A 15,821-nucleotide genomic window follows, 5' to 3' on the forward strand; every position below is an offset into this window, starting at 1 on the left:
AAGTAACAGAATGCTGAAATATTAATGAGAAAAGAGGGAACCATAGAGTGGTATGTAAAAGTTGAAAGTGAAAACCAAAAAGAAAGTGCCCACAGGTACGTAGGCTATGTCTGTCTGTCTGTATAATTGCCAAGGCTAAACGTTAGCCAGGCCCCCGACCTCCTGGCCATCAAAGCGAAAAAAGAAGATAGAGTCAGATACGCAATTCTTATTTTTAGGGGAAGGAAACCTCCTTGGAGGGGGCAGCTCTCTTCTCACCTGGAAATTTGAAAAGCTCTAGATGATGAGTCGTTCTGTCCTGAGTTACTTTCATACCACCAGTCCAGACACAGGTTTCCGGTCTCAACAGAAAGCAGAAGCAAAGTATTAAAGTGCAACTCCATGAAAGTAGTTCTCAGAGATCAGTGTGACACACAGCTGGAACCTAGATGACTAGAGCATTGTCTCTTAGATTTTGAAAACTCCCAAAAATGTAGGAATAGCTCTAGAAGCCCCCCTCCCCTTCAGGAGACAGTGGGTTGAATGTTAACATAACTAACCTCACATGTAGAAATGGAGATAGCAGGCTAGCACTCAGTTCCTAAGCTGCCATTGAGATGATGTGTGTGTGTGTGTGTGTGTGTGTTTTAAAACAAGCATTAAAGTGAAAACACAAGATGAAAAATGTTCACAGAGAATTTGAGAACCCCTGAGTTTTGAAAACATTAGCCTGGAGGAATAGATAGAATATTCTCCATAAATATTATTCTCTTTTCAGTTTGGTTTGGTTTGGTTTGGTTTTGGTGGTGGGACTGGAGAGCTGCAGACCAGATCGAGGCAGTTTGTGACTGCATTCTCTGATGAGAGCCAAAAGGAGGACCTGTGAGGTATGGGCAGAAGGACAGGGCTGTTTAGAAACCAAAGGAACAGGTGGTATGATTGAGCTCCTTTTATGGAAACTTAGAAGTCATCAAGGTCATCAGCTGGAGATATGACCTCCACAGCAGTAGTGAAGCAGTCTGGAGTCCCCTTCAGTACTGCGTCTGTTTGGGCCCACAAACAAAAGTTTCATCATCCGTCAGCTGGAACTGAGCAGTGGCCTTTACTTTTAGATGGGCACATGTTCTCCATTTTGCTCTAATACACCCTTACACGAGCCCACTCTTCTCATTCCTGGAGGAGTTTAGATTTGAAATCTCAAGCATAGAATATGGAAGTGATCATTTGGTTGCTTTAGATATGTGATCAGTTGTGTATGTATATGTACAAATATCTGAGTAAAGCAGAACATCTTGGTTCGAGTGTCATAGCCAATAACTGACTCTTTCAGCATGGGAAGTTCATCAGTCATGGGAGAGCCATACCCAAGGTTGGCTTGCTCTTTGCGTAAAATTTTGGCACAGAAAACTTACCTGCAGTCTTTTAATACGGAAATTAGTGCAAAAACATCTACTGAGAACCCTTTGTATAGCAATAATGCTCAGTAATGTTTCTAGAGACATAATATTTACTTCTGCAGTAATGAAGAGAAGACTGCTCTTTGAAAGAAATATTCCTCATTGTGCACTTATTGAGCACCCATTGTGTTCCTGGAGCCTTATCAAGCTGATCTTACTTAAGAGTGATACCACTTTTTGCAATCCTTTATAAGGGTTGTTCCCTAAATAGATCTGTTGGGTGCACTCTAGCGCACACACCTCTTCCCCCCATGGACAAGGGCTTTTTCCTCTTCAGGTATTTAGAATCGCATGTACGCTGTTTTGTGATCCATCTGTTTGCTCTTGACATAGGGAGAACTTTTCAGATCTTTCCCATCTGACGTGTAGTTTCTCTCTTTTGGCTTATGCTGTCTACCCACTGGGCTTGCTACACAGCTCACCCATAGTAAAATGAGACCAGAGGCAAGGTACTGGCCTTTTCCTACTGAGAGATTGAAGAGAAAAAGCAACAGAAGTGTATCTGTTTAGATTTTTCTTCCACTTTCACATTTGATATAAAGTTCTATGTTTTAGTCTTTTCCTTCAATAATATACCTATCACATCTGCCAATCAGTGTAATTTGGCAGGCAGTAAAGGTTATTAACCATCTATACTTCAAGGTTCTTTTTCAGGAATTCTAGACTTTATTATAAAGAGGGAAGAGAAGATTCCAGAACTTAGAAATACAAAATTTAATTGGGCAGACACAAAACATACACAAAAATCGCTAAAAAGACACTTTTATGCATCTCTGTATTGAGAAGTACAAATTACATAGATTATTTCTTTGTAATATTTTTCTTTTCCACAACCACTTAAGTTGTCCTCTTAGAGAGGTAGTGGTCATCTCCACACTGTTCTGAGATTCACATCTATCCCCTGCAGGCAGGGAAGTAACTGGTCATTGCTCCCCAAAGACCAATGCCATCCTTCTTATCATGTATTTTCCTGAAGAGCCTCCATAAATTTCTCTCAATATCAAACAGGGATTTCATTATGTTATGTGGGGTTTTTTAAATTATTGTTATCCTAAAGAGCTGATTGTTTTCTAGGCTGGGTTTTTGGGGACTCCTCATCCCTCTATATTCCACCCCCTTGCTCTCAGTGTATTAGCTAGTGAAATCTAACTGCCAGGTCCTTCATTCACCCTGTCCCCTCCCGCTTAAGCGTCTGCACACCCCCCGATAAAGACAGGTTCATCTGAAGCAGCGTTATTCATAACCAGACTTTTCCCTCCTCACCTCTTCAGATCTTGCATTGAGATTTGTAGCTTCACGCAGATGGTAGATGTGGCTGATTAATGCAACCAAGTAATTAATATTGATGGGTTTATACATTTTTTCCTTCACTTTGAGCGGGTGCTCAGCATTTCGTTAGAGTGCACTGCTTTACCTCACTGCAGAGCGTGCAAGAAATGGATAGTAACACTTGCTCTGTCTTCTCCACTGGACTGTTATAAAAATCAAATGAGAAAGTCATTGTCCTTAAATACAGATCAAGTGCAAATATATTCCAATTAAAATGCAGTGAAAGTCTCTAAAAATTGTGAACATGCAAGGTGACATATTAAATGATGTTGGGATAGAGAAGCCCATGAGAGATGCATGTATCATAATCCAGTTTTCCCCACCTTATTAAACAGGGTACATCAGCTCAGGAGAACTTTCTTCAACTTGGGAGTATTTTTATGTTGCTAGCTTTATTGAGACACATATCATGCAATTCACCAAGTTAAGTTGTACAATTCAGCAGTTTTTAGTATATTCACAGGGTTGTGTAATCATCACAGTCAATTTTAGAACGCTCATGAATCCCCGCAAAAGTTCCCAACTCATTAGCAGTCACTCTCCATTTGCCCCCAAAGCCCCCAGTCTTAAGCAACAACTAATCTAATTTTTGCCTCTATAGATGTGCCTATTATGGGCATTTCATGTAAATAGAATCATATAATAACCTGGGTTTTTTGTTTGGCTTCCTTTAATTAGCATAATGTTTTCAAGGTTCATTAATGTTATAGCATATATCAGAACTTCATCCGTTTATGGCCAAGAAGTATTTCGTTGTATGGATATACCACATTTTGTCCTTAACATCAGTTCATAGACATTTAGGTTGTTTCCAAGAAGTGGAATGGTGTTTTGTTGAAGTCCAAGTACTATTAGAATTATAGATTATTGAGCCAGATAGAGAGAAAAAATAATTTAGGAAAGAACACTGGAAGAACACAATAATATCATCTCCAAAAAGACCTAAATAATTTTTTTGAGGCAGAACAAAACCTAGTGTGGAGGCAAGATCATTTATTTAAGGCAGAGCATTCTCTAACAAAACAAATGTAATCTCTTTAAATCACATTTCAGATATGTGAGTTTAATGGTCGAAGGGTTACCTTTGTTTGGGGAGGGGTAAAGCAGTGTAGGCTTTGTTAAGGAGAATTTCAATTTCTTGGGGCAAAGAGGAGAGCTATGTGACTTTTTAAATTTTACTTTATTTTGCATTGCCTTGTTGCTTCTGTTATTTAAAAAAATTATATTGAGTTTAGTACATTTCTATCAAATTTTAACCTTCTGCTGTCAGAATTTTCTTGAGGCTGTTGGAAACACAAAAGGACACCACTCAGAAATGAGTTTGAATGTGCCTTGTTTGCTTTTAACTCCTTTCAGAAACAAAGCCAGCCTGTGTATTCAACAACGTGGAATATAACGATGGGGATATGTTTCGAATGGACAACTGTCGGTTCTGTCGATGCCAAGGGGGTGTTTCCATCTGCTTCACTGCCCAGTGCGGAGAGCTGAACTGCGAGAGGTACTATGTGCCCGAAGGGGAGTGCTGCCCTGTGTGTGAAGGTAAGAAAAGGTGCTGATTAAAGATTAATAAGCATATACATGGCTCAGAGTTTTAATATCAAAATCCACCCAAAGCAGTCTCATCCAAAAATAGTGGAATATTGAAGAAGTTCCCTTTTTATGACATTCGTGATCCATCTTTTAGGACTTCGATAATGCCAGGAAGGCTGTGTGAAAACCCCTCCCCAAGGGAAGTTATGCCCTGGGTGTAGAAAGTGAGCCACCTGTTTACACAGGTCAACGTGAGAGTTCCTGCAAGTGATGTCAGTTACTCCCCTGTGGTCCTAGCAGTTCCTCAGTAAGTTCTGGGGAAGTTCCCTTCACCCTGACGTCAGAGTTCACCCCCTGCTTTCCTCAGATTGCTTGGCTAGAACAAGCCAGCCCTAATCACTGACCATCTCAGCCAGGCAGCTCAGAGAGGAGCTTGTCCTGCCTCCTTTCCACACCCAGACCCCTCTAGGGAGGATCAGGACTCGCTGCCCTCCCCACTCTGAAAACATGTGTTGGCAAGGGTGGGCTGTGTGGCATGGTGGTGACATATGGCCCAGCCAAGTGTCAGGTGTGGTCCTGGGTTGAAGGTTCTCAGCAGCCTGCTTTCTCTATATCCCCTCACCCCTCCAGGAACTAAGAGTTTCCTGTTCCTCCAACAGGCTTTATCCTCCCATCTCTGATATTTGTAAATAATAAACATTTCAGAATAATAATTCTGGATATCCATTCACTACAACCCACCCATTTTAAGGCTTAGGAAACGGGAGTTCAGAAAAGTAGAAGCAGGGCGCCTGGGTGGCTCAGATGGTTAAGCGTCTGCCTTCGGCTCAGGTCATGATCCCAGCATCCTGGGATCGAGTCCCGCATCGGGCTCCCTGCTCAGCGGGGAGCCTGCTTCTCCCTCTGCCTCTCTCTCTGTCTCTTATGAATAAATAAAAAAAAGAAAAAGAAAAGTAGCAGCATTTGTCTGAGTTTATAATGAAACCAGGAATGATACCCCCACACCTGACTGTGTCTCTCCTGTGACCACATCACACTGGTTCCCCAGAAAGGAGGGTCATGTGAGCCTTCTTGGTCCTGACTGACTGGGTCACAGACCTTCTCTCTGGAATCAGACATGTCACTCTTGTGTCTGATGTTCACCCTGCCTTTATCTGCTCCCAGGAAACAGGAGGACAAAATGTCATGCCACGTTCCATACCTTTTTCTGTTTTCCTAAAATCCTGTTCAATGTCCGAGCTATATTTACCACATAATACTGAAGATCTGAAAATGTTTAAAGTATACAAACTACATTCCTGACATTAAACAACTGTTTATAACAGGGAAATTCTTTCCCATGTTAGCAGTTATTTTAGCCAACATGGGAGAAAGGTGGTTCACTTTTTAGGTGTCGTTGGGGATTAATTTTTTTAAAAAATCACATCAAACTTTTAACCTTCCCAAAAGATGTGTTGCCTAGCTGGCCCCAGTTTGTAATAGTCGCTGAAACTATGTAGCAGTTGGTGGTGTAAAAACATAGATAGGAACCTCTGTGTAATAATCATAATGAGTTGTCTGGGCACGGATCCGGTTATGTCTCACTTCCTGGAATTCAGATCCAGGCTCAGAGTAGAAATGAAGTATGCAGTGTAATATTTTTTATAAAGAAATTTACAAAGTCTTATCTAGCTCGGGTCTTTTGGCTGCTTCCATTTCTGGCGGACTGACTTTCTAAAGCTGTGACTGCATTGTTTTAACTTTTGGCGTTCTGACTTTCTTATAATGCCATTACTTCTTTAGACTAGAGAGGACCAAACTCATAACTGCCTGGACTTTCCTCCCAGCTCAGCAGCCCTTTTTGAAGCCAGATTTTATGTGTTTCTGAAAAAGAAAGTTTGAGTGGTTTCTCTGGTGGCTCTCATCATAATGGTAGTTGGGGATTTTGTATGCGGTATTTATGTCCTGGTCAGTAATGTCAGAAAACATTTTTTGTTGTTTACAGTAGCCTTGGCTACTTTTGATCCCCAGCTCACGGGGAGAAAAATGGCCTGGGTTCCCAGCCTTCCCTCCAGGGCACAAGCCCTGACCCACGGTATGTCTAGACCAGCCTTTGTCGTAAACAAGGCCACAGCCAAGTGCCTGCAGTACATCTCACCCGTGTCCACGTGCTGTCCACGTGGATCTCCAGGCACCCTGAGATAGAGTTCAGTTATCCAAGAAGCCACAATATCCCTCTGAGTTGGATGGGGGCATTATTTTTCCACCTTATAGGTGGTGAAATTGAAGTATAATAAACATTAAAATTGACAACTCAGAAGACCTTGTCAAGAGCCTAAAATGGACCTGCATCTTGTAATTACCAGCCCACAACTCTGTCCACAGAGTTTTGCTACTTTATGAAGTGGTAACACACCTGCCCGTTGGTTTTTATGCCACAGATCCCCTGCCCCGTCTGCAGGGTGAGGATGGGTGGACACAAATTCAGGATGACAGCTGCTTTTGCACGTCCCCCGGGAGACACTTGATGCAACCCGAGCTTCTGCTGATCACAGCTGGAAAAGAACTGCCGATGACCAGAACCTGGGAAAAAATGTCTCCAGGTGCAGGCAGAGCTAAGACTTAGAATGCCCTCCATCTTACTTGGAACTCACCTTTTTAATCTAGATCCAGTGTATCCTTTTAATAACCCTGCTGGCTGCTATGCCAATGGGCAGATCCGCGCCCACGGGGACCGGTGGCGGGAAGACGACTGCACGTTCTGCCAGTGCATCAACGGAGAGCCCCACTGCGTGGCAACGGCCTGCGGACAGAGCTGCATGAACCCCGTCAAAGTGCCTGGCGAGTGCTGCCCTGTGTGTGAAGGTAAGCCTTGTTGAGTCTAATGAGTCCCTGGCGAATGTCTCATGTTGGATAAACTTCTACCACTGTGTGCTTGTTTGTTTTTTATTTCCTCGGGCATAATGTCTGCTTCATGCTGTTACCAGTTGCAGATGAATTCATTATAGGGCCAAAACTAATCGTTTGGGGCAAATGTTGCAAATTTGCAATGAGAACCGTGTGATCTTTATTTTTACTGCCGCCAATATGCTTATCTCAATACTTTATGGTAGAAGAATATATACATTTCAGTTCCGTTCACTTCAAGCTTAATTAGCATCCAAAGGTCAATGCAGTGAAATAGAATGGGAAATAAGACCCTTGACTCAAGCGTGGCATGTTTATCATGTTTCCATGAGCCCAGGAGTCCTGATGGCTGGAGGAAAGCCTGCAACCATCAAAAGGCAGTTTGCTGTCCCCACTGCCTTCACTCAGCACCCCTTCTTCTGCTATCCTGAGGCTTTTCCTTAGGTCTTGGTTGCCTGCATTCACTACCTCTCTTCCTGTTCAATGGAGAGGAGCCCAAGGCTTCCTAGATTGGCCTTTCCCAAGCCCTATTCCAGCCCATTTCCCTCATCGTGGGAAGTTTCTTTGCACACTTAAGTCAGCCTTAATTAATCCTCTGTGCCTGTTCGTACAGACAAGAGTGAATAGTTATACTGACAGATCCAATGGAGAGTATCCATCATTAAGAAGCACATTTGCGTAGTAAAATGAACTACAGTGGATCATGTTGAAGATGGATCCTTCTAGAATTTTTTAAAACAGCTATTAAGGAACTGACAGGTCTTTGCAGAAATTCCATTGGCTGGGGGCGCCTGGGTGGCCTAGCTGGTTGAGTGGCTGACTCTGCATCCGGCTCTTGGTATCTCCTCAGGTCATGATGTCAGGGTCCTTGGATCGACCCTGACGTTATGCTCAGCGCAGAGTCTGCTTGAGACTCTTTCTCCCTCTCGCTCTGCCGCTCCCCACTGCTCTCTCGCTCTCAAATAAATAAATAAAATCCTTAAAAAAAAAAAAAAAGAAAATTCAGTTGACTAAATCCTGTATCAGGAGTCTTTTGCTTCTACCTAAAATTTTAAGAAACTCAGACTTAAGAGTTTGCCTGACTAGCTTCATTAACCTCTGAGGGCTTAGAACTCTAAAGAACTTAAAAATCATATAAAAATGTAAGCTGGAGGACTCTAGGTCTATTGACATCACCAGTTCCCTCACCATTACTCTGCTCAGAGTGCAGCTGCCCACCTCCAAAGTTTATAGCTTCCAGAGGACCAATTTTGTGGAAATCACCCATCCCTCACACGTGTACTCCTCCCATCCCCTAAAGGCAGTGCTTCAGCGCAGGAAAAAGGAGTGGACGGAAATACGTATGATGGTATACGGTCAGCTTTATGAGAGAGGGCGCCTTGCCGAAACAGAGGTGGAAATATCGTTCCCTGAGAACTGGGGCCAGTCCGCTGTCACCTTGAAATCCTTACGTTCGCATATGTGCATGATAACTTCAAGAGAAATTTAAAGCCTAAGTGTATTAACCATCAGACGCTAATCCTTTAACTTCATGAGTCTTGAATTATAAATTGATAATAAGACTAAAAAGCTTATATAAAAAGTAAGAAGGCCTTCCCTCTGACAGTACATGAAGGGAAGGCAAGCCCTTTTGCAGCACCAGCATACCATCACCACTGCTGGGATAGAGCAGGGAGACCGTCAGGGACGAGGAATGTGTGTGTGTGTGAGACAGACTGATGGATTCGTGCATATCGTGTAGATGTTTGGATAGGGAGTGAATGTTAGTGTGATTACTTAGAGTTCAGTCTCACAGCATCTACGTGGAGTCATAATCTAATCTTCCACTCTTTGAGAAAGGAGTGATCGTTTTGGTCAGCTGTTAATTCCAAAAAATTTATTAAGCACTTCTGATTGTCCAAATACAGCACTGGACACAAAGATAAATAAGGGACAACTCCTTGTTAAAGTCAGAGAAAATACTTTAGGCTGTTTTAAATTAAACCAGGAGAAAAGGCATGCCCGTATTTAGGTACTGTGGGGTTAAGTGCTTTGTGTTTGTACCTGATGTTATTGAATCCTCTCGATAACAGTGCTGCAGGCTTCGTCATCCCATTTAAAGATGAAAAAAGTAAGGTTGAAAGAGACGAGGGTAATTTCCTCCAAGGTCAGTGGCCGTTAAGTAGCCATGATGGGATACACGGACGTCTTGTCAGATTCAGCTACGTTCTGTCTGTTTCCTGCGCTCCCAGATGTCGTCTGTTTGCTCATACCCCTATTTCCAGTTTCCTTATTCATCACTCTTCATCTCTGGCTCTTGGTCTTGAGGCGGGGAGTGGGACAGGAGCGGGGTGGCAGTTTGAGGAGGACCGATGCCTTTGAAGAGACCCATCACAGACTTCCTTCCCAAGCCTCGTGTCGGGACCGTCTCCTCGCCAGAACTCAGCATCTTGATTTCAAGCTGTAAGCTTCTGCTGGTCTCTGTTCCCCTTCTCTCCTTCTTCATCCAGCCTTCAGCACAGTCCATTTTCTAGTCCTCAGAGAATTAGATTATCTTGAATTTCTTGTTTTTGCTCTTAAGTAGTGAGTTTCATATAAGATTGTGCTTGCTGTCCAGTAACTCCCGTTTTAAGATGTAATAGAAAGACAGAAAGATTCTTTTGGTATGGGATCAAAAAACAGCGCCCAGCTTAAGAGTGAATCCTAAAAGGTTACTTATTAATAATAATAAACTTATAAAATAATACAAGTCGAATGAATCTTATTGCTTAGTTTATAGGACCCAAGAAAGTCTCTGGAACTATTTGAAAATACTTTTTCAGCAGCATATTTAAGTAGAATTTCAGGTGACCTCAGAATAGCGAAAAGATTAGATGAAATAAGAAAAAAAGCAAGGTGCTAATGTGTAATAAATAATCAGCCGCAATTATTTGGAGAAAATCAGGAACACTGGTGTTTATGCAGTTTGTACACAGTAAATTCCTCTGCGCACAATTGCATAACAAATGCTGGCCCTCACCCTATTAGCTACAGTCCCAGGGTACATAGTCAGAGCCTGAAATGAGATGAAAGAGCCCACACAAAGATTGTGGTTTGAGATTCTTTCTAAATAAATTATGTATTACCAAATATGGCATGTTAGGACCTGCAGGGACGACTGGTCACCTTGTTGTGACCACTGTTGTTCCTGGAGCTCCATATCCTTCCAAGTGACAATACCATGTGTTTAGTTACTCCTGGAGGACAGGACTGGAACCTGGGGCCCCTTCAAGACTTGGCTGTTACTTGACAGCTAACTTGATTCACAAGTACCTAAGTGCTTTTTAAATTGGCACTTAAGTACTCTCATGATTGAGTCTTACCAAGTTATTGTCAACACCTAATTCAGGTATACAGATAAGCCATCCCATTTTATAAGTCTGTAACTGATTGTATTCTTGGGTTTTGTTCTGCTGGCTTTTCTCTTCATTTCTTCTTCTTCAATAGCATGATTTAAATTTTCTGGCCCTTTTTAAAGCGCTAGGATGGAAAAGAATGGAATAGTATATAAAGTTTGCAATTTAAGTGTACAGATGGAAGATATGTCCTTATCTCCTTAAAAACTGAAAACAGAGAGGGCGCCTGGGTAATGCAGTAGGTTGAACGTCCGACTCTTGGTTTCGGCTCAGGTCATGATCTCGGTCGTAGGATCGAGCCCCGCTTCAGGCTCCGTGCTTAGCATGGAGTCTGCTTGAGACTCTTTCTCTCTCTCCCTCTGCTCCTCCCACTCATGCTCTCTCTCTTAAATAAATAAATCTTTTTAAAAAAAAGCCTAAAAACAGAAAAGGAAGGCAGCAGAATGAGGTCTTCCTCGGCATCTAGCACCATTTGTATCATCTCATTTATAGCCCTTAATGACAGTAGCTAACATTTCTTGCACACTGACTGAGCCGGCCTGAGTGCTTTAAGACCAACAGCTCATTTGATCCTCACAACTTTCCTCTGGTAGCACCATCTTAATTCATCATCAAAGAACCCAAAGTTTAGAGGTCATGTAACTTGCCCAGGGTCATACAGCTCAAAAATGCGGAGCAGTGTGTTCCCAGAGCCTTGGCTCTGGACCCTGCAGGTGTACTGCCTCTGAGACAGACCCTGCACTGCACTCCAGGTTTACCAGTAGCCTGAACGAGGCTACTCCCCCATGAGCTAGGAACTTACCATATACTTTTGAATCCATAAAACAGCACCTGACATGGAAGAAGTTGTTAATGAATAAATGATGAGCGAGTAAGTTAGGGAGCGAGGGAAAGCCTGGAGTAGGAAATCAAGCAATCTCCTCTTACAGATCTCCGTCTCTTACAGATCTCCGTCTTAGCTGAGTGAAGTGGCATACCCTGATAAAGATTTCCTTAACCAGAGTCTCAAATGCTGACCCTGATCAGATGAAGAAGGAATAATGTTAGAATGCTTATATTTGAAAATACACTCTGAGAATAGAAAGCAGAGTGTTAGATGGAGTGTGTTTGGCACACGGTGGGCCCAGATGTTTATAGGCGAGTTGGGCCAATTAGCTTCAAGTACCGCTCAGCCTCCTGATGAGCACTGAGCTCTCGACTCCTTCGCAGGGCAGCCACGGGGCCCTCCAAGACTGGTTTGTAAACTGTGGCTTATTCTCTCTGCAGTTCAGCCCCTGTGTCCAGAATCGCAGAGTTTAAGTGGGGCTTCCGCAGACCCTACAAGGCTAATGCCTGCTGTCAAACTAATGTACTGCTTTTAAGACCTTTCAGCAAGTATATAGGTGCTGCAACCTTGTCATTTCAGCTAGAATTTTTTTTAATGTCACAATTCAGTATTGAAAATACTTGAATTTTTTCCCAATAACATCAGATATAAATGCTGCCTATGCTGATTCTTAATGTCAGAGAGACCCTAAGGACACAGTACTACCTTCTATTAAAAAAAAAAATCCGTTGTATAATTAAAGGTAAGATAAGGTATAGGGGAGGGAAATTTTGGCTCTGAGGTGGCTATGACACGCCCTGGATGACTCAATAAGAAAAATGCAAGAAACGTGAACAGGTATGAGGCCAGCTTGGCTGCTACACCTGATGCAAGAGATAAGAATTTCATCGTCACTTCGAAGTCTTGATGTCAAGCCTGCTCATCTTTGGCTGTGGCTGGACCCCACCCAGGTGGCCGCTGTGACCTGAGTGTTCATCAGGCCCAGTGTGTACGGTCTCCTACCGGGAGGATTTGTTTGTCTGATGACCTGGGGGATTTCGGAGCCAACACCAAGAGTATCACCTATCAAAAATTAGGAACCACATGGGTAATATTTTATAAGGTAATATTCAGCATCACGACTTAGGTTGCCAGTAAGTAAATTCCATGTTTGTGGCTGGGCAACTGGCTAGTTTCTTTCTATGAGTTCTGTTTCTCTGAAACAAAAGCAGATCTGTTTCCCATCTCAGACAGGAAATCAAAGAGTTATTTGTAGCTTATCAAAGCTAGATAATGGGTATATAAAGGTCTGTCATATTATTCTATCTACTTCGGTATTTTTTTTAATTTCCATAATAAAAACTTAAAATGTGTGCTATTCACAGAGTTATTATGTGAAACTGAACGGAGTTTCAGACCAGTCTAATAATTCTGCTAACCTGGAGTAAACCAGCTCTTCCCTGTGCATTGATTCTTCCTAATTCTGTGGACTTTAGGATAGAATGTGATTGAACCAGACACTCAACCATCTTTCTTCCCGGCATCTTGCCTTCTTGGATCTCTTACTTGGGTAATCCTGGTCCTACTTGGGACAGTGTTGAAGAGCATGAGGCTTTTCTTGATCTGCGTGACTTGATTCAGCCACTTCACCATCAGCTCACGGAGTAGAGTACGTGCTGAGTACCTCTGGAGGGCTGGAAACAGCTGTCAAACATACTGTCCTCCTCCTCAGTCCTCCTAGGAACACCCTATTCTTTCCCATAAATGCCAATGATCTCGTTTGAATCAAGCTGCCCCTCAAATGAAATTTCTACTAGGCTGCCAGAAAAGTCTGTACCAGGCACATATCTGGGTGGGAATTCCTTAAAACAAGAAAAAATGTTTCCAGCCCTGCCCATAATACTTCCTCACTGAACAGTATCTCAAATGATTAAGCTACTGCTTCTGTGGCAAGGAGTCAAACATAGTTTGGCTGACCCAAGAGGCAGAGAAGTCAGAGATGCCGCAGGGTCACATGATATCAACATTCTGGTACATCAAACAGGGATCAAAAATCAGTTTATGGATGGTATTGTTTCAGTGCCATCTACAGTGCTATTATTAGTCAGCCAAGAATAATAAAATACTCGTAATATCTCAAAGACTGTTAGGCATGCTGTTTCATCCTTTAACTCTAAGTGTCCTGGAAACCCGTTCCATAAATGGGAATTAAAATATAGCACGGTCTGTTTTTTAGCTTGTCCAAATAAGGTCCTATGTTGGGGTAACAAACGCATAGCAGAGGACTATGTGTTAACTTAGGTAGGTATTTAACCTAAAGCATCAAAAATTTTTCTTGGATGAATTTCATAATATTTTTATTTTCTCTGGTCGTTTAAAATAGCTTTAGATATTTCAAATAACATTAGAATGTTATTGTTGAGAGTGTCTTGTGAAACACATGATTAGAAAAACCTCTGCCTCTGATGTTACAGCTTCCAGCAGTCCCAGCTATTAAACGTTTTCCCGTGGATGTGGCCTGCGAGGGGCAGGTTGCTCTTTATTTCTCCTGCTGCCCACTTCCCATACCTAAAAGAGCATTATTGCTAGGTGTCTCCTAATTTTCCTGCGTAGATAATAATTGAATCTCATAGTTCAGACTTGGGCCTGCTAATTTTCATCTAATCAACAGAGGCAGGAAAACATAGTCTGGAATGCTAACTATGTGAATGAAAAATATTTAGTCATTCTTGAAATGATAGGAATGTTTTTCCAACAAGCTTAAATAAACACAATCTCTACTGAGACTGTGTTAAACTTTTTTTGGATAAGAGACAACTCTTAGGCAACCAAACAGAAGTTAATGAAGGTTATTAAGAAACATGCCCTTCAGAAAAGGCTCATGGACTTTTAAAAGCGAAAGATTCCGTTTTCTTTATGGTACAGCCATCAACCCAGAAGTAGCCGAATTGGTTTTCTTTTAGCTTTTGTCAGCTTGATAGGATTTAACATTTTAACTAATAATCACATTGTCTAGCTTTTCAGAGATTGTCTGCTTTACCTAACTGTGACTCTGTTAGACCATCTTATTTTAGAATCCTCATCTTCGTCTCCTTCCACTGTTGACCTCTGTTCTAGTGAATGGATTGGTCTCAACACATCTGTCTTAAAGCACCTGACAGCCTTTTCATAGGAAGCTTGTTTGTTGATACCCATACAAGGTCCAGTGATAAAGTAGCGAGATTATTTTTAAACGTACCAAGATATACATATCCAAGTGAAGTGTTTTTCCTTTCAAAATAGTTCTATGGGAAAACTGCACAGCTCCTGCAGAAATAGAGTCATTCAAAATATTTTTGGTACTTCTCTGTTGAAACGGACATTGGAGCTGGTGGCCCATCCTTTTGAATGCCCTTAGCTTCTCAGACCCCTGACTTCCAAGGTTTATCAGACTCTAGGAAATAGAGTCATTCACATCGGTGAAAAAAGTGGATGATCTAGTTCGGTAAAATCATTCAGAGGAAGCAAAAAGGGGGACGGTAAAATAAAGGCACTTTATCTTCTATGACATAGTAATTTGCTCTGAAAAGCAACTCCAAAGAGAAGTTTCAAAGAGAATTTTAACATGAATAGCATTTCCGCACAAGCATATAGCCTCTGAGAGTAAGTGCTTTTAGCCATAACACTTATTTGTAAGTATAACTCCTGGTGTATTTATTAAAAAAAAAAAAATCAATTCACCTACAACATAGTGTTTTTTATGACTTCTAGGGCCTAGAAGCATTTATTTAAATGGTCGTGTATTACAACATTTCGTGAAGTTACAGGTGCTCGATTCAAACATATTTTCAAATAAATTAGACTAAAATAATTTCCCTGTAGAAATAACTCTTTTAAGAGGGGTGGTGATTCCTACGTGATTTATTTTTAATATCCTAGCTCTCTAACTCCACTTCTGGTGGTACCATTTTAAACTGTTTCAGTGTATGGTCTTCAGTTTATCTTATAAGAACAAAACGATTTCCCATTATTTAACACATGAGGGTTAGCTTCAGAGATTGTAAGCCAGTGAATTGTTTTAGAGGCCCTCTTTAGAAGTATTTTCTGTGCTGTGTCTGTCTGATTATTGAAGATAAAATGTCACTCAAGTGTATAAAATGCTGCAGTATTATTGTAAAAAACAAAACAAAACCCTGCAGGAATGAAAATGTCTGCTGAAGAGTGTCCCTTGGCCATCTGTGGCTCTTCCATTGGAGTTAGCTGCTGAGGGGGCAGGGAGCTGGATCACACTCACATGTCCTTATCTCAGTCTGAGACTCCAAGATGTTCCCCGTGTCCATCAGCATGCACACTGGGACATCTATTACGGGGGGCTCAGCACTGCCACGTCTTGGTCCGGGGGTCCTACCATCAGTTTGATCAAAATTCAATAGGTAATAAGGGATAATGAACATTGAGTGCTTTTTTGAAATTTGTCAGAAA

At 41.8% G+C, this 15,821-nt stretch overlaps 1 protein-coding gene across 7 annotated transcripts in view; it reads left to right on the top strand.

Moving 5' to 3' along the window:
• The window catches only part of CRIM1 (cysteine rich transmembrane BMP regulator 1), a 186,645-nt gene that overhangs the window by 109,800 nt on the left and 61,024 nt on the right, over positions 1-15,821 (top strand). For all 7 annotated transcript variants that reach the window (XM_064572106.1, XM_045884401.3, XM_045884400.3 and 4 more), the window contains 2 exons: positions 4,122-4,304; positions 6,942-7,139. In XM_064572106.1, the coding sequence (XP_064428176.1) occupies positions 4,122-4,304; positions 6,942-7,139 (381 nt within the window). The remainder of the gene's footprint in view (positions 1-4,121; positions 4,305-6,941; positions 7,140-15,821) is intronic.

The sequence above is a fragment of the Mirounga angustirostris genome, unplaced genomic scaffold (assembly GCF_029215605.1).
Source record: "Mirounga angustirostris isolate CCGP_5_RB_7025 unplaced genomic scaffold, mMirAng1.0.hap1 SCAF_10, whole genome shotgun sequence".
In the NCBI taxonomy this organism is placed as follows: domain Eukaryota; kingdom Metazoa; phylum Chordata; class Mammalia; order Carnivora; family Phocidae; genus Mirounga; species Mirounga angustirostris.